The sequence below is a fragment of the Meriones unguiculatus genome, chromosome 2 (genome assembly GCF_030254825.1).
Source record: "Meriones unguiculatus strain TT.TT164.6M chromosome 2, Bangor_MerUng_6.1, whole genome shotgun sequence".
NCBI classification, from domain to species: Eukaryota; Metazoa; Chordata; class Mammalia; order Rodentia; family Muridae; genus Meriones; species Meriones unguiculatus.
The window spans coordinates 103279662-103298086 of record NC_083350.1 but is presented as its reverse complement, the minus strand read 5'-3'; the positions used below and the strand labels follow the sequence as shown (position 1 = coordinate 103298086).

Sequence of the window (18425 nt, the reverse complement as noted above, 5' to 3'; positions counted from 1 at the left end):
GTGAGGCGGATTCCTGGAAAGTTCCTGGAAAGCGGCCTCCGCAGCGGCCGGGCGGGGCGCGCGGGAGGCGGGAGGCGGGGAGCGAGGGAGGCGCGTCCGGCTGGGAAGTCGCGCGCACCCTCGGCTCCGGGGACAGACGTTTAACTCTTGCCAAGTCTCGCCGCCCGCCGCCGCCGCGGCTCGCGGGCCTTGGGCTTCCCCCTGAAGCATGAGCCTTTCGCCCCGCAGCCGCCAACGCCGCTCGGGTCGCGGACGGTGCGCGCCGGGGCGCCGGGCGCGTGGCCTCAGCAGCCCCTGCGCCCCGAGCCCGGAAGCTTGCGGCAGGTACCGCTCGCGAACGCCCGGAGGTCCCGCCGGGGGAGGGGGGACAGGGGCCGGGGAGGGCCGCGGGGTGCTAGCGCGGGAGCGGCGGAGCGCCTGGGCTCCCGCCGTGCACGGCGCCCGGGGAGAGTTCAAGTTCGAGCTCTGCCCCGTCCGGACTCCGCTGCCTCCTCTCCCGGGTCGCTCCCCGGCCTCGGGAAGGCTTCGGATCACCCCGCCCCCAGACAACTGCTCTCCAAATTTATAATCCCAATAACCTGATCTCGCGCTCCTCCCCGCCAGCCTCCGCCCTGGCTCCCCCCACCCCCACGCCTTCTCTCTCGCCCATCTCCTCCGCCGCGGCTGGAGGGAAACCCGGCACTCGGGAGTAGGGGTGTCAGCCTGGGGCGTGGGGGCGGCGAGGCGACGGTCCCCGGAATTTCTGTCTGCCTTGGGCGCAGAAAGAAAAAAAAAAAAAAGTGCGGCCGCTGCTTCTCCCGAGCTCACAGCCGGTTGCATCCCCGGGGCATCTCGGTCCGCGCAGAATAAACGTCAGCCGGGGAGCTCAGACAGACAGCCCGGCTCCCCCGCCCCATGTCCGCCGGGGAGGCTGTCTGCCGGCGGAGGCGGCGGAGGTAAGACCTCGGGGCCGGCGGATGGCGCGTCCCGCCGCAGCGGGCTCGGTCCGGGCCTCGGCTGGAGCCCCGGCGGGGGCCGCGCGCTCCGGCCGATTCCTCGACAGCGCCCGCGGCTGCCGGAGCCGCGGTCCGCCTTTCGGGACGCCCGCCGCTACGCCCCCCGGAGCACCGGGGCTCGCCCTCCGCCGAGCGGCGGGAGCGGGGCCGGGCTCCCGCGGAGGCGGGGGTGCAGCGGCGGACGCAGCGCAGCACCCTGGGCTGGTGACCCGGGAGCCCTGCGGCGCTTTGGGGCGTGGAACCGGGTTTTGCCGGATGCATCCTCCCGAGGGCCCTGGGGCCGTTGAAAGTGTAGGATGGAAACGCCGAGCGCAGGGAACTGCCGAGTTCTTCGCGTTTATTGTGGGTTTTGTTTTTTTCACCACTTGCCCCTGACAGAGAGGCCTATCCCGACCCGCAGGTGACTGTTTCCTAGGCTGCCTGTGTGTGGTTTCTGAGAGCGGTTCTTGGGCGGGAAAACACCTTGTTTCCCCTCCTCCTGCTTCTCCCCCTCCCCCCTCCCCACGGCGGCTCGGGTGTTTTGGATCTCTGCTCTTCTCCCCCGTCTTTCCCCCCCGGAGCCGGGCAGGGCGTTGACTGGATGCCTGGGGTTAAATGGTACAGAAGCACGCAGGCGGAGGAGTCCCTGGGATTTTCCACGTGTCTTTTCTTCCCCGCCCCCACTTCGGCCTTAGGGGTCCAGTGCAGACTGACCCAATCTCTGCCCCATTGTTTCTTCCCAGGGGATCTGGGGGTGACGGTGTCTGCGAGAGACTTTGCCACACCATTCTGCCGGGATTTGGAGAGAGAGACCCAGCCGATTCCAGTCCCCTCCCCCTCCGCCACCATTTCGGACACCCCGCACGGACTCGTCCTGGGGTACCCCGTGACTTCCAGGAAGGGCGAGAGGTCCTCTGGCCCCAGCTCGGGCGACCACCTGTCTCTGACGAGTTGACTCATCTCCCATGACCCTGCGGTGCCTGGAGACGTCCGGGAATGGCGCGGACAGGACGCGGAGCCACTGGGGGGCCGCGGGGCCGGCCGAGGAACCGTCCCCAGAGGCGGCGCGACTGGCGAAGGCCCTGCGCGAGCTGAGCCAGACAGGTAGGGAGCGGGCGGCTGGCAGGGGTGTGAGATGCCCCCCCCAGGCGGCGGTGGTGGGGAGGACGGCTGGGACGCGGGCCGGGGGTGGGGGCACCGGGATAACTGCGTCTCCTCGCGTCCGGGAGCGCTGGGAGGGATGCCCGCCGCCTCGGCGTAGGTGCCGACCGCAGCCTAGCGGAGGGGCTCCGAGGCTCGGGCTCCTGGGGAAGCGGTGTCCCCGGGCGGTGGACCCCACGCTGCTTGCGCCCGGGGCTCCGGCGCCGCAGTTCGCGCCCGCGTGGGGGAAGAGCGGCCGGTGTCTCCCGCGGGCCGCGCCGCCTCCGGTCTGGGCTGCGCGCACCCCGGGTGCCCCCGCCGCCGCCTCCTCGGCAGCCCGGGCCGACTCCCGAGAGCCCCGGGCAGCGGGACAGCCTGGCCCGGTGCAGCCGGAGAGGCTCCTGCCCGGACGGCCTCCAGGTACCGCCTGGGTCAGGCCCGCCCTGCGCATTGCGGCAGCGGTTCCCTGCAGCCGAAGGAAAAGAAAAGGGGGGGGGTATGTATATATATATATTCCCATTTATATATATATATATATATATGTAATTTTTCTCCCAATAACTCGAAAACAATTTGCGTTTTAAAATCCAGCTTCTGAAAGCTTACCTTTGAGGCAAGACAACTTTTGGTAGCGGTAGACCTTGGGAGAGGAAAAAAAAAAGTTTGAGGCTTTCCTTTGTCCCTCAGCTTTCCTTCCTCGGAGAAGTTTCTCTGTGATTTTTTTGGGGGGGGGGGGGCGGGGGTTCGGCCGAAATAGAGGGACACATCGTTTAAACTTACTAAACCGAGTGTCTTGAGTCACTTCTGTAAGTGACCTGCAGAACATGGGCCAAGACAATCAAACGGAGATTTCGGAGAACAGGGCTGTAATACAGTTTGAACCGGGGCAAAGTCCGAAAGAATATGGTGGAGATTATAAACGTAGGATGCCGGATGTCTGAGCGCCCCCCCCCCCCCCCGCCGAAACTTAGCTAGCTGTAATCAAAGCAGTGGTGCTTTCTAGGGCTCTTGACAGAGGCTACATATTACAGGTGCCCAGGGAGCAGCTCTGGGAGCTACCGGCCATTTGAAAAAGTTGCTTCTGCGTTTACTAGAATTTCTGGAGATGAATTTTCCACTTTCCCCCTAATGTCTAATATTTATCGTTTACTTGGGTTTTTGTTTCAGTTAAACTGTATTGAATCTTTTCGTGGGTGGGAAGCCAACATTTCTATCATAATGCAAAAGTTCTTTCTTTTGGCTCATTAGAAGAAAATCTTAACATAGTTTAAAGAAGAGCTACAGAAAATCTTTTTTAAAAGAAAAACTTTGGTTTACTTAATGGACTTAAGTTTTTATTAAATGTCTACCAAAAGATTTGTGGTGGGCCCTGGTAAACTTTCACTCACAAGCATTTTTAAAAAATAGGTATAACAAGAAAAATTAGTTGAGCATGGTGGTGCAGGCCTGTAAATCCCAGGACTTGGAAGGTGAATGCAGAAAAGCCAGAAGTTCAAGGTTATCCCTGGTTACAAAGTAAAATTGAGGCCAGCCTATGCTACATGAGGCCCTGCCTCAAAACAAAACAACCAGAGAAATTACTGCCAAGTGCAGCCCATAGTCTAAAAATTCCTCTAATAATGATTTCACTTTCTTTTCTTTTTCTTTTTGAACCAAAACCCCCAGGATGGTACTGGGGAAGTATGACTGTTAATGAAGCCAAAGAGAAATTAAAAGAGGCGCCAGAAGGAACTTTCTTGATTAGAGATAGCTCACATTCAGACTACCTACTAACCATATCTGTAAAGACGTCAGCTGGACCGACTAACCTGCGGATTGAGTACCAAGATGGGAAGTTCAGATTGGATTCTATCATATGTGTCAAGTCCAAGCTAAAACAGTTTGACAGCGTGGTTCATCTGATTGACTACTATGTTCAGATGTGCAAGGATAAACGGACAGGCCCGGAAGCCCCTCGCAATGGGACTGTTCACCTGTATCTGACCAAACCCCTGTATACATCAGCACCAACTCTGCAGCATTTCTGTCGACTCACCATTAACAAATGTACCGGTACCATCTGGGGACTGCCTTTACCAACGAGACTAAAAGATTACTTGGAAGAGTATAAATTCCAGGTATAAGTATTTCTCTTTTTAAAACACATGCCTCATATAGAGTATCTCCGAATGCAGCTATGTAAAAGAGAACCCAGAGGCCCTCCTCCGGATAACAGTGCAGAATCTTTTCTTAAGGACACTTGAGCTCAAATCTAATTTAAAGGTTTGAAGATGTAACTAGGTATTTTAAAGTTCCCCCTCCTCCCCAGCTAGTTTCAGCTGAACGACGCTTCCTTTCCTATGGCTGATCAAGACCAAATGGCCCTTTTAAGTTAAAAAACAAAATGTCCCAAGGAAAGGCGAGGGAATATTCCTGTCAGAATGACTTGCCTTTTTTGGGTTCCTATGCACTGGGTCAGAAGTCCAAGCTCCATAGGAGAGAAAGAGTCCCATGTGGGTTGCTGAAGGAAGAAAAGACCCTGGCTGTCCCAGGCTTAGCTACACTTTTAGATGCCTGGCGATTAGTCTGTGTTAGAACATGATATATTTTGCATTCTGATGTATCTAGTAGGAGTTTTGTTAAACTGATCATGCTCGTATTTAATCCCTCATTTTATGCAATTAACCAAATCAACCAAAACAAAAAAAGTCACCGTGAGATCCTGTATTTGTCTTTTTACTACATGTATGAACTTCCCCGTGAATAGTACTGTAGTAATCCATTTCAAGGCAGCCTTACTTCAGAAATATTTCACACTGGTGCAAACAGAAAAGACTTCATTCTTTTCCTTTAAGGCTAAAGACAAGAATGTCATGCTATACAGGTGCAACTCAATCCTCGATAATAAAAACCGATGTAGATAGAGACATTTGACCCCTTGACGTAGCTGTAAGTCCTAACCTATTGCCATTGACTTTTTTGAAAATGGCTTCAGAAGTTTCCTAGTTGTCCTTGAATTGTCTGACCACGGACTTCAACAGCTGTCTCCCTTCTACCATGTAGAATACTACGACTTACTTTTCTTCCAGACATAGGGGGGTACTTGCCTGTTTTTCAAAGTGTTTATTTACTGCTGTTACTATTTGATTAGAATGTATTAAATAATAATAAAAAACCTCTGACTTTTACAAGTTGCACTTATTACTTAAGTTGTAGCTTTCCATGGTAATAAAAGGTCGTCATAAAAACTTATATCAAGTGAAATAAACTAAGCAATCAGCACAGGGTAGAACATTAACTCTTGCCTCCAAATAAGGGCTGCACCTGCCCCTTCCTGCTTTGGAAAGCATAGTTTACAAACTAGGAACTGTCAGCCTGGTCATGTGCAAGTTGGATGAGCACAATCCGAGATGCCTTCCATGTTTTGAAAAGGAATGGGTTAGAAATGATAAAGATTATGTCACGGTCTGATCTTTAGCAAGTTGAGCAGACATAATACTAAATAAAAATTAGAAGCTTTATGGCCACACAGTCTCATGACTGCGCCATCCTTCCCGAGTCTAGACACCATTCTTGTCACCTTTTACATTTTTCCTGCCAGGCCATAAACTACAGGGAGTCAGGTGAAACGTGAACCTGGGGTATCATGTGTACTCTGAGCGAGTAGAAAACTATGAAGTACAGAATAATAGAATATGCTTCTCACATGTCTTACCTTGTAGTTTTCGAAGTCCTCGAACAGTTTTGCCACCGGAAGGAGATGCCTATCCAAATGCAAAGGCTTGCTGGGTATAGCTTAAGGAGAGCCTAATGTTTTAAGAAGAACTAGTTCTGGTCAGTGGCGGGACAATCACCTTTTCATTAGGAAATTTAGATGCTGTTTTTCACTTCTCCCTTTCACACACTGATATTTCCGTGGTAGAAGGCTTGATTCCCAGTAAAACTCACGTGATGGACAGCAAGGGGCTTGGTGGAATCCCCTCTCAGGTGTCAGGTGTGCTGTCATTTCTTGGATACTGGGAATGAGAAGGCAGGCATGAGTGCCAGTGGAGCTACGACAAGTTCCACATTACTGCACCGAGTGACCTGCAGTTGGGGACAGCCCAGGCGTCCACACTGGGCTGTGAAACTGATTGTCATATCTTTCCAATCCTCTTGATTCCAAGGAAGTTGATAAGCATCGGGACTGGGTTTTTGCTTTACAGTTTCTAATACGTGTTTATTGAGTTCCCCGTGTGCCAGCTTCTTACTTGGTACCTTATCCGCACTATCTCACTTGATCCTCACGAGGACTGAAAGATCAAAGTACAGTGCTTACAGGAGGTGAATATTTCTGCCCGATCCAGCTAACAAGTTAGAGCAGGCTATAATAGCAACCCTCAGCCTTTTTACTGTTGTCTCAACCAGACTAGCGCAGCTGTCTTAATTAGTGTTGTGCGCTCTCTGTGGGGAGAGCCCTATAGTCGGTTTTTTGGAAATTATTTATTTGTGCATGTGGGTGTGTGTACACGTGTGCCACGTCATGTATGTGGAAGATGGAGGACAGCCTGGAGAACGTTCTCTCCTTTCACCGTGTGTCCCGAGGATTGAACTCAGGTTCCCAGGCTTGCCGGCAAGAACCTTGCCCACTGAGACGTCTTGCCAGTCCTCCAGTGAGTCTTTTTCCTTGAACACCTTGAAAGGGGAGCTTCTAGTGAGTGGTGAAGGAGTAAGAGGGGAGGAAGTTTACCCCTTTCCTGGGTGTCTGCTAGACGATGCGCGTTACCATTGATTGCCCCATTTTACAACAGAAGCAAAGACACCCTCAACTAAATTATCCTCAACAGAGGCTGGAAAATTTTTTCAGTGTTGTCTTTCTTTGTGGGCAGATGTGAAGCATAAGTAAGGAGATTATTATTGGTGTTTTAATGGTTGCTGTTGTTATGGAGTGTCCTGGGTAGGATTTGTCTATTCCTTCAGGCTTAAATGGCCGCTGCGAGTTTCTGTTCGGGGTGAGCAGAGGGGAAGGAGTGCATGTCATTCCTCTTAACAGTGGCCATGACAGCTGCTTTGTAGGGATGGGGCTCTGGCTTGTATGAGCTTGGAGGTCTTTGCTTACTGTTGTCAGCATGAAAGGTTGACCTCATCGTAATTACACAATCTGAATAGGTGACAGAAAAGGGACTGTTGGTTGTTCCATGCTGTTTATTTTCTTGGGAAGAGTTTCCCCTGCTTTTAGAAAATTGTACCCTGCTTGGCGGAGGATAGGAGACAGAGACGTCATCAAGTCCAAGGGATGGAATGTCCTGAGAGCAGACTGTGCCCTTCTGGTTGTGGGTTTGGGCCCAGGGCAGGAGGGGGTGAGTGGCTGTGGGTCTAACAGCTGGGCTGAAGCCTCACTTCCATTCGTCCTGTCCATCTTCTGGTCCTTTCCACCCTCCCAGTGAAAGAATGTGGCTCTGGGCCTGTCATTCCCTCAGAGGCCTGTATTCTTCTCGTCCAGTTGTTAACTCCCTAGAATCCTGGAGTTTGGAACACAGTATTTGTATCACATAGTTTAGGTCCTTCATGTTTACAGGAACTTTCAGATTCATGGGTTACACTTCTGCCTGTGCTGTAGCCAGCAAACAGGCAGCATCCAGACATAGACCTTAGGTTCCATATCCACAAAAGCGCCACACTTCTGCCCTTGTTAAAAACTGCCTGTGCTCTTCTTTGCTGCAGTTAACGTAATGTTCTCCCTCTGACATGCAACATCAGGCTTTGGAATAACATCGCAGTCGGGATTGCTTTCAGTTCTTGGCTCCTTCAGCCCCGTGCTCAAGGATTAGCTCCTCTGCTTGGTTTCAGCATGTCTTGATCCACTGTAGAGTTCTGCATTAATTTGCATTCCTCTGTCTTTTTTTTGTTGTTTTGTTTTTTTTTGTTTTGGAGAATGAACATAGGGCTTTCCTCAAGCATGCTTGGCAAGTGTTCTGCGAGTCCATCTCGATGCTTCTAATCTGTCTGCTGCTTTACAGCCACATCCTTGCTGTCTGGTAATCTCATGATACCTCTGCCAGATGTAACCCACACATGCCCAGGCGACTGTCCACACTTCAGGGTCCACCAGTAGATAGACTCTTTTGGCTTTTGACCCCTCTTGGACAGTTAACCTGACTGTCTCGTTTTCTTATCACAATGCCGTCCTTTTAGCCTATTAGATAAATACTTGGTGGCTGTATTATGGGACGTGAAGGCGGGAAGCAGCAGTCTACTTGAATTAAGTAATGACAGATTTAGGGTCCTTAGGGTTAAATCTGTCTCCGTTTCTCTTTAGCTCCCTCCAGGATTTAAAATCAAAGCCAGTCTGTGACACCACACAACACACTTTTTTTTTTCCTTTTACTTGTTTACTTAAAGAATCAGAGGCTCCTTTTCCACGAGCTTGTGCTATGTTGGGAAGGAAGAAAGGTTTATTGCCTAGAGCGATCCTTCTAGCTTCGGTTTGCGTCTTCTCTTCTTCACCCACCTTTTAAGATTTTCTCCAGTTTTTCCTCTTGGTGGCTTCAGTCTAAGTCATCTAACCTCACACTGAACCTAAGTGACAGCTGTTGCTAGCATCAGCCCCTAACCGTGTCCCTGTCATCTCAAATGCTTGGCTAGTAGGTCAGCTAAAAGCAGACGTGCGATGTCTTCCTACCCCTTCCCCAGCACCACAAGGTCCACAAGGGAGGTCGGACCTGCAAGGGGACTCGCTTCAATAAACATTTACTGAGCCATAAAAATAAAACCGCTTTTATAGACAACTCTCACTTTGAACTCCATTCTTCACTTAGAGAAAACAGGGTTGCCCTAGAGCAGGAGCCCAGTTTGTGATGGATTACAGCGCTTCTGTGGCCTTGTCCCAGCGAGGAACAGAGGGAAGGCCAGGCCAAGCCAAGAGTCTTGGTGAGAGCTAAGAAAACAATGCCAGCTGCCTCCCTCTTCTGTCTAGGCGTGAGTCCCTCTCAGGGAGCCCCTTTGCACCGGAGAAATGAGACATTTGCTGGCTAACGAACGCATCAGAGGACTTCATAGACTTTCCTAGACTGTCCCAGTTTCCAGTCATGTTAAGATAAAAAGATAGCCTTTTTGCCAAATGGTTTTCCCTTTCTGTTCTTTCGGCAGCCCTTTTTCCTGTTTAGATTCTGATCTTGTGTCGCTGTGATCTTTGTTCATCTTTCAGGAAAACCCTCCTCTCCATGTCATTTCTGCCCAGGGAAGCTGTTTTCCCGATGTGACTTTGCTACCTGGATGAACTGTGCTCCGGTTGGCTTCCAGCACGGCGTCTTTTCTCTGTATCTCTAAGTAGCAGGTGTTAATTCTGGATTTGGTCAGAAGCTGTGTTTGTGTTTTGCATTCTTTATTTACTTACCTGTTCTATGGTAATAAAGAGTGGAGAAAGGGGGATAAGGTAAACCCATGAAACTGGCCAGTAAGTAGTTTTCAAGTTTCTGCTTCCTCTCCATTCATTCTCATTCACTGAGAAACAGCTTCTTATTCTTTTGGCCCTTCTTATTTAAGGGTATTGAAAAGCAACTGGAAAAAGTAAAGGGATGACGCCTCACTGGCATGATGAGGGGCTCTCCCGAGTCCGTCTGTCATTAGGTACCTTGTTAGCTCTCACAAGTCTATGGCCAACTTATTTCTAGCTTCCTTTATTCCAATCCTATTTCTTAAAGTGTGGTAGGCATGAGCAATTTTAAGAGGAAAAAAATTCTTCTGAGACAGGATCTTAGGTGTCCTAGGCTCAAACTTTCTGTATAACTAAGGGTGTACCGAACTGCTCCTCCTGCCTGCACTGGTCGGTTGCTTGGGTCCCAGGTGTGTGCCAGCAAGCCTGGTTAACGCAGCGCTGGGGAGAGAAGCCAGGACTTCTTACCTGCAGGCAAGTACCCTACCAACTTTCCTAGAAGTGGGAATTATTTTACTAAAGCCGTGCTCCACTTTTACATTGGGGAAGGTTGTCTTTTACCAGTAGATCAGGGACATTCAGATTCAGCATCTTTCCCTTATCAGTTCAGTGTTATCTGTAGGGTTTGGAGTTGGGGTGAATGAACATCCTTCCTGTCTTTACTTTTTTTATTTTTTTTGTCTTTGTTGGAGTCAGTAGACCCTGTTTTTCATGTGGTGAGGAGAATTTTATGTTTTTCTCTGAGCAGTGGTTCTTTGAGCCCTGGCCTGTATTCAGAGTTTAGACTTGGCGTTTTAGATCTTGGTTGTGGTGGAGGAGGTTCTGATGTATACCTGCCATTAACCTGACAACCGTTGGGATGAGTTTCCATCACCAGGGAGCTCCCAGCAGGACTGCCTTTGTTGCTCTCTGGCCTTTTGGGAAAATGTGGGCAAAGGATAATTTCTCCGAATATTGATTACTCTAACTTTTGATTAGTGGTCATTGAGCTCTGTATTCACTTGTCAAGCAATTTGTTATGAAAGTTACAAATTGTTCCAGAAGTTACAATTTGTTACAAAATACCACTACCTTCCTACTCTAGGTGTGAAGGAGAGTCTTTAGACTGTTGTGTAAAGACTAAAACAATTTGTTTTCTTCCTCTCCAACCCTTTGTTCATACTAAGCAAGTGTTTTACCATAGAGCCACGTCCCCAGTCTCCACACAGAAAACAGCTTTGAACATGAGTCCTCATGCTCTTATCAAACCATCTTTTTTTTTTTTGTTTTCTTATTTGTGTGTATATGTATATGAGAGAGAGAGAGAGAGAGAGAGAGAGAGAGTGTGTGCGTGTGTGTGTGTGTGTGTGTGTGTGTGACTTTATGGGCACGTGTGTGGGGCCAGAAGAAAAGGCTTCAGATTGCTTGGGCCTGGAGTTACAAGTGATTGTGGATCACTGGATATGGGCGCTGGGAACCAAACTCTGGCCCCTGGTCCTCTGCAAAGAGAGCAGCAAGTGTTCTCCGCCACCCAGCCATCTCTCGAGCCCCTAGCCATTTTTGTATTTGACCTACTCTTGGGCTTGATCAATAGAAGCTTTGGCCGCGGCCTCCTGCGTAGCTGGGACTGTGGGTATCCATCATCGTGCATGATTCCTCCTGGATCTGTCTTAAAGCAGGGTATTCACATCTGCCCTTGACGACTGCCGTGGCTTAGATACTCTTTGTTCCCAGCAAGAGTCGGGTTGGGATTTACTTGCCAATATGATGGGACTGAAAGGTGGTAGAACTTCTGGGCTTTTTTCATGAAAAGCCTTGTAGCAGGATATTAGTCACGGAGAGAGGGAGTTGTAAGTTTGGCTTTCTTTGTGGCCTCCCCTCATTTCTTCATAACTCACCCACGCTCAGGTCATGTGTCACGGAGAGGATGGAGGTGTGTGGGCATGAGATCACTGAGCCTGGCAGGAGCTGAGAGCTGCCACGGAACCCGGGGTGAAGCTGTGTTGAGTGGGTCACGGAACGGTTTAGTGACACCAGGCATCGCCCCTGCTGCTCACCACACATGACCTCTCCAAGGCCACACAACAAACTGCTGAGCTGACCTCAGAGACAAGGAGGCTGAAGTTTAGTGAGGTTAGATTATCAAAACAGAGAGCCTGGATCTGAGTTCAAAACTGTCTGACTCAAAAGAAAAAAAAAATCTAGAACTTTATTCACTCTTCCTGTTTGCTTAGTGAGCTTACTCTGCCTTTGCTCGACACTGTATGACAGAGAGATGGAGTTAAGACTTAGCATGCAGTTAAATTTTAAAAGGTCGTGATTCTACCAGATGTCTAAATACAGTATTATTAGTACTTTACAGAATCTGCTCAAATCCCAAGCATGGACCCTGGAAGACTCTTTTATCTAAATTTATGGCTCCCCCATCCCCGCATTCTTTTCCTTTCTAGCCAGTGTCACCATATCCCATCATCTCTTTCTGGTCATCCCTTTGTTTCCTTTGAAGGTAAATTCTGTGAAGGATGCTGTCTCAGTCACTGTCCCAGCGCTGTGAAGAGACACCATGACCAAGGCAACTCTCCTAAAGGAAAGCATTAATTGGAGACTGGCTTACAGGTTCAGAGGTTTGGTCCATCACCATCAGAGTGGGGAGCACACAGGCAGGCAGGCTTGGCCCTGGAACTGAGGGCTTTATCTCCTGATCCACAGGCAGAGGGGAGAGGTGGGGACACCTCAAAGCCCACTCCTGACCACACAGTCCCTCCAACAAGGCCATACCACCCAGTTCTTCCCAACAGGCTAACTGGGGACCAAGCATGCAAATATATGTGTCTGTGGGGGCCATTCTCATACAAACTACCACTGTGCATCCACCATACTAGGCTGGGTACTGCTGCAAAGCAGACAGCCCAAGACGCTTGATGGCTCAAAACGGCAGAGGTTTATATCTTAAAAATCACGGGGAGTCCTGAGTCCGAGTCTGACAGGCCAACAGCAAGGCGCTTCTTAGTCACTAGTCTGATGATGCAGCCGTCCTTGGATGATTCTGGAATGCTGAGCCGATGGGAGAGGAAAACCCAAAACATCTACCACATTCACACTTACCAATACCTCAACTACTCTTAGCACATGGGCTGGGATGCATCAAATGGCCCCTCTCCCCCTAAGAGGGCAGGCAGTGTAACCCTCCCCTGTCTCCAAGGAGAAAAGAAATGCTTGGTGAATGAATGGTCTTAACCACCTCAGATACCATGCCACGTACTGGATGCCCTTCTTTTCTCTCCCACATAGCTTAAATTGGCCCTGGAGCTTTGCAGGACACATATGGATTCTTGAGTTGTGTCCCTAACTTCCCTTTGGCCTTTCAGAGTCTTTGCAAGTAGTGGAAGCTCCCTTCTTTTCTGAGTCATCTGTGAGCAAAAGGGAAAGGTCCGGAGCCTTAAGGTTGAGCCATGCATTATGAAGAACTGAGCTCTTCAGTAATGTCTTGTTTCTTACAAGTTTTCTTTCTTTTTAGATATCATATCATGTGGCACAGGCTGACCTTGAACTTGCTCCATAGCTGAGGCTGGCCTTGAACTCCGGATCTTCCTGTCTTTACCTCCCCAGTGCCGGGGTTATAGACATCCTTTACCATGCCCAACTTTTTATTTTTTAATCAATTTTCAGCCGAACATGAAGCTTCCTTAGGCACATTACAAATGAAATGAACTTTTATATGCTGAATTGATAACTAATCACTGATCTTAAGTTGCTCTTGTGAGGACTGTAGTCTAATTTCCAACAACTAAATTCTATACTCTATTTTGGAGTACAAGTAGTTTGGGTCTTTTTCTACAGAAAGCTGTATAATCAGAATAACATGCTATGTCTCAACAGACAGCCATCCTAAGCTGAATTCTTGTATTTCTGGGTCTCACAAGATCCATGTAAGTGAGTGCATGGAGATGCACTTACTTTAAAGCTTTCCGGACAGAATTCAGGTTTTCTTTAATGCTGCACGTCAGTTTTTCGGTACTAACCTGGACTGGAAACATTTGCACTATTGGCTTCTCCCTCTTCACTTTTATCTCTTTTGTTTGTTTTATTTAGTTATTTCATCCATCTTCACACAGTCAGCCCACAAATATTTACTAAACATCTACTGGATCACACGTGAGACAGGGCCCTGGGAAAGTTAAAAGAGCACTGTCTGTTCTTAAGCAAATCACAATACCAAAATTACAGGATAGGGGCCTGCCCCCCTCTTTGAGGGGTGAGCTTCAAGACTCCAGGGCAGCGGATCTCAGCCTTCCTAACGCTGTGACCCTGCTGGTCCTCATGCTGTGGTGACCCCAACCGCACAATTATCTCGGGGCTGTTTCAACACTGTGATTTCACTTCTGTTACGAATCATAACGTGAATGTCTGATATGCAGGATACCTGAGAGGCAAGCACTGTGGAAGGGTTGTTCAAGCCCAGGGTTTGAGAGCCATAGGCTGAGAACCACTGCTCCCGCAGATGTTTGAAGTCAGGGATGGTACGGGCTGTGTTTCATACATACACACACACACACACACACACACACACACACACACCCCTATAGGAAGATCTCACTTATGAATAGACACAGTATAAAACTGACAACAGCTAATAATAAAAGAGAATAATTATAACAGCATACCAGAAGAGAAGCTGTTTAAGACTTAGAGCAGCAGGGGGTGGTTCATGCCTTCAGTCCCAGCACTCAGGACACAGGGGAAGGCAGATCCCCGCAAGGTCAATCTACATAACAAGTCCCAGGCCAGTAAGGGTTACATAGTGAGACCCTCTGTTGAAAATAATTAAGTAACTAAATAGGTAATAATAAAACTGTAGCAGAATATTTACTTGTCTACCTTGAGCAAGGCCCTGGTTCAATTCCTAGCCCCACCGTGACAACAGCCAACCCCAAAACAAGACAAACCCAGGAAACAGGTGCACGGGTGGTTTCCTTGTCATTGTCTCCTGGACAATGTAACAGCTGTTTGATATAAGTGTGTGCCAACCTAAGTGATCCAGAGATGATTCAAAGCCTGTCCTTGAGTTATATGCAAATGCTCTGTCATTTGCATAGGGGTGTGTACATCTGAGGTTTGGGGCATCTTGAACAAGGTCCTGGAGCCAACCCTCCTCTGATACACAAAGATACTTGTAGATTAGAAGAGCAGTGCACCCTAGGAGGGAATGCCTAGATTTGTTTGAGGAAATCAAGGAAGACTTCCGGGAGGAGGCAACTTCCGGCCTGAGACTTAGAAGATGAGGTGGCCTGCCTGACAGACTGGAGGACAGATAAGCAGGAAGGGCTCTGCCCGCCTTTCAGGATTGTTAAATGTTTACTGGGGAAATGAAAACAGTGAAGGCCTTTTGAGTACAGAGTGAGAGCCTCAAGCATGGGATCCAAGGCCTTCAGCCCCATAAGTGGATTCGCAAGGGACCCAAAGCTAGACTGCTTGGGGTCCTGAGCTTGACTAGAAAAACAGTTTACACGCCCACCGTCAGGATCTTCTAAAGGAGAAGCAGCCGTCCTTCAAATGCGAGCCTAGCAACAGCTGAGGTGGAATTCGCAGCCCTTGTGAGATTATTACCCATGGAAACCTGGGATTTTGAAATGGGATCATGGTTATCGCTTACACCGCAAAATACCTTTCATACTTTAAAAAGACAAACCGAATTTAATATGGATATTAGAACTACCGCAGTTATCCTGTTATTTAAGGAGTCAACAAGAAGCCCGTGTATCATCATCGTGTCACAACTTACAAAAAGGTTTCACGTTTACATTTTGATCCCATTCGCTCATCTGTTGTGTGTGTGTGACTTCAGTACGTTTTCCTGAGAAGGCCCTATGGCTTTCCCGGTGCTTCCCAGACACCCGCACTCTCACGGGCAGGGTTTGTGGAAGGCGGCGGAGACAGTGAGTTTATGGACAGGTCAGGGATGCCCAGAAGAACCTCCCCGTGCCCCTCAAGCGTCTGGTGGGGGTAACGTTCTTTGTGTTTTAAAAACATTTCTTTTCCTTTTAGAGATTATAATATAATTACATCATCTTCTGCTTGCTACCCCTCCCCTCAGGTCCTCCCATGCAGTCCTCCTCCCTCTCAAAGATGGTTCTCGTTTTAAGGTCACTGTATCATTTATCAATTCTCAACATCAGTTTCAGAAGCTGCAGTTGCAAATAAAAACCACATTTACACAAGTTTCTGTGTTGTTTTCTGTGCAACGAATTAAAGAATGTGTTTAATGTAATCTCAAACCAGAAATAGAGAAGGTGGGTTAGAAATGCCCCATCCATTTCTCTTTCCTTTTTTTTTTTTTTTTTTTTTTTTTTGACTTGGGTTTGGTTTGTGTTTGCTGTGGCGAGCTCTGGGTAGCAGTGGGTCGTGTCAGCACGGCTGCCTGGGCTGTAGACTGCGGATACAACAGCAGCGGGATCCTGGGTCCGTTTGCCTACGGTTCCTTGCCATGCTTCCTGGGAGGTCCAGGAATGTATAGCTTTGCGGTCTGATCTATTTTGATGGCTGCCAGATAAAATCGATGTCTGGCACTTTTTTCTAGGCGAAACACATTTAGACGTTTCCAAGCTGATTTGTAGGACTTCGTGTCATTAGAGCGCTGTGGCAAAACTTTTTCCTCAAGTGGCTGAAAAAATAAAGGAACTTCAGTCTTGAGGGCTGTTCATAGCACTTCCTGTGAGTGCCGGAGCTGAAAGGTTGACAAAGTCCTGGGTTGTTTAGACGGCCTTTCTTCGAAAAATAACTTGAGTATTTGGACGTTTTCCAATAAGGAAAATAACAGCTTCAGCTACCGCCACCAGATTAGTCCCACAACTTAGAAAAACAGGCACCTTTTCCTCTCTGTTTCCTAATAACGTTTCTCAGTCTGGCAGAGGCCACTCGCCTTAGTTAGTCTTGAAGGGTCTGACTGCTCCTCTCTGCTACTCTTTTTTTTTTTTTTTTTTGGCAAGGAGAGCTGGGTTTGGGAGAAACGGGCTATTGAAAAATCAGCCTCCCAGTCCAGGCATCCAGGCAGGCAGATCCCAGGCTTTTTCTTCGTTTGTATCATAAGCGTTTGAAGAGCGAGTTAAGAAAGGAGAGAAGTACCTGGTGATACAGGAGTTACTTTCTTTAAACTCCTTGGCTTCTTCCTAACTCCGGCGGATGGATAACAAGTCTCTACTTGTTGGCAGTGCACTTAAGCCTCAGAATACTCTTGGAACAAAAAATGACGAATGAAAACAACAACAACAAAAAAGGCAGCTTCGTGAGATATGCTTCAGTTTGGGAGGGGGGAGGAAATATTTTAGATTTGGAAGAAGTTTAAAAAAAAAGGTACAGATCTTCTGAAAGACTTGGCATTTAGTTAATAGGTTAATGACGCCTGGGGAGAGAAAACTCGGTCTGTTAAAAGCAGCTACAAAACAAACCGGCTCTGCTAGAGCTTGGAAGCAACACGACCTTGATTTCCAAACACAGAACGGAGGACCAGGCCGGCGTTAGTTATTTCGAGGAACTGGATAAGGGGGAAGGATCGAGACAGCAGCAGGGAGAAAGGTGTGTGTGGCCTCCAGAGGGGGCATCTCTACGGCTCCCATTCTTTGTGCGGGGGCTGACGCTGTCCTGGGCTCACCCCTGGGGGAAGACAGGCACGGGCCGAGGTGCCACCGGTGACGCAGCCGCGTTCTTTGTCTGCTGCTGCCATCCGGGAGTGCAGTGCGGAGCCCAGCGGGTCTGCAGCGTGGCAGCTCCTGCTGTGGCCCCGGCACCCCGCGGGTCTCTCGGGGGAGGGGGTGGGGGTGGCAGAGGGAGCTTATGTAAGTAAGGCCACAGCTACAGAGAGACGTCACCAAGCGCGCATGGCACTGAGCGCACACCGCTGACTTCGGCGTTTTCCTCTACAGAGAATGGGTTAACGCCTTTCCCTAGCTCCAGTTATCCTCTTACCGAAGGTGTTCTGTCCGGGAACGTGGCTGCCACTGTCTCCTAACAGAGCCCGCCTGGCTCCTGTTAGCCCAGGGTAAACAGAAACGTTTATTAACTACTTTCTCAATTGTTCTGAAAGCAGCAAACTCGGCTAAAAAAATCTAGCTAGTTCATCAGGGCACTACAGCAGGGAAACTGAATTACCCACCGCCTTCCACACCCAAGTTCTCCAGGGTACTGTAATATATTTAAAAAAAAAAAAAAAAGCTTCCAAAAGTTCAAATGCCATAGGAGCATCTATTTTTAACCAGTTTTTAAAAGCGTGGGCCAGCCGTACCATGCATACATTCTGCTCTGTAATTTGCTTCTTAGGTTTGATATTTGGGGTCTGGATACCTTTTCATGTTCTTAGGTAGCTTCAAGCGCTTCGTCATCCTTCTCAGCGGCAGCTGCGACACATTGCAGCCCATGAAGGCACTGTTGCTGACAGCAGAAGACAGTTAAGATGTCTTCCACTTTCCGCCCTCACAAACAACAGTGTCTCAAAGCCTCTGAGCTCAGGACCGCCCTGTGTGCTTACCGGAGTATACATATATATACATGGAGTAAATCCCCGCCTGTGGGACTTTTGGGGTAAAGAGGTACCTGGGGGGGGTGCATGTTAAAAGGTTTTCAAAACCTCCTAGAACTGGTATTTCAGACTCAAGTAAGTTACCATCTTTCATATCTCCGGCACTTATGAGGCTTAAAAAAAAAAGTCTGTTACTATTTATTTAAATGACACATTTGGTATTGAGAGCAAATACTCTTGCATTTAGTTGCTTAATTAAATGTCTTTAATGTTAAATCCCTAGTCCCAAGCAGAGCTCTCCGGAGTCTCAGTGCTCTGCCAGGGCCTTTCGAGAGCAAGAAGCCAGCCTCAACAAACTCAACCCACTCTCCAGGGGCATCAGGGACATCCAGGGCAGCCGCCTGTGTACCAGCAAACTGGCTGCTTG

General features: G+C 48.9%; 1 protein-coding gene across 7 annotated transcripts in view; it reads left to right on the top strand.

Annotated features, from left to right (window-relative positions):
- Socs2 (suppressor of cytokine signaling 2) overlaps nucleotides 1–18425 on the top strand; it is a 35839-nt gene that overhangs the window by 845 nt on the left and 16569 nt on the right. The window contains exons 1-4 of one of the 7 annotated variants that reach the window (XM_021659777.2): nucleotides 141–324; nucleotides 1718–2078; nucleotides 3780–4231; nucleotides 9280–9425. In XM_021659777.2, the coding sequence (XP_021515452.1) occupies nucleotides 1940–2078; nucleotides 3780–4231; nucleotides 9280–9351 (663 nt within the window). In that variant the 5' untranslated portion in view covers nucleotides 141–324; nucleotides 1718–1939 and the 3' untranslated portion in view covers nucleotides 9352–9425. Of the gene's footprint in view, nucleotides 1–140; nucleotides 325–661; nucleotides 936–1717; nucleotides 2079–3779; nucleotides 5285–9279; nucleotides 9426–11992; nucleotides 15705–18425 lie in introns of those variants that run through there. The other 6 variants (XM_060377941.1, XM_021659778.2, XM_021659779.2 and 3 more) reach the window with 6 other exon arrangements.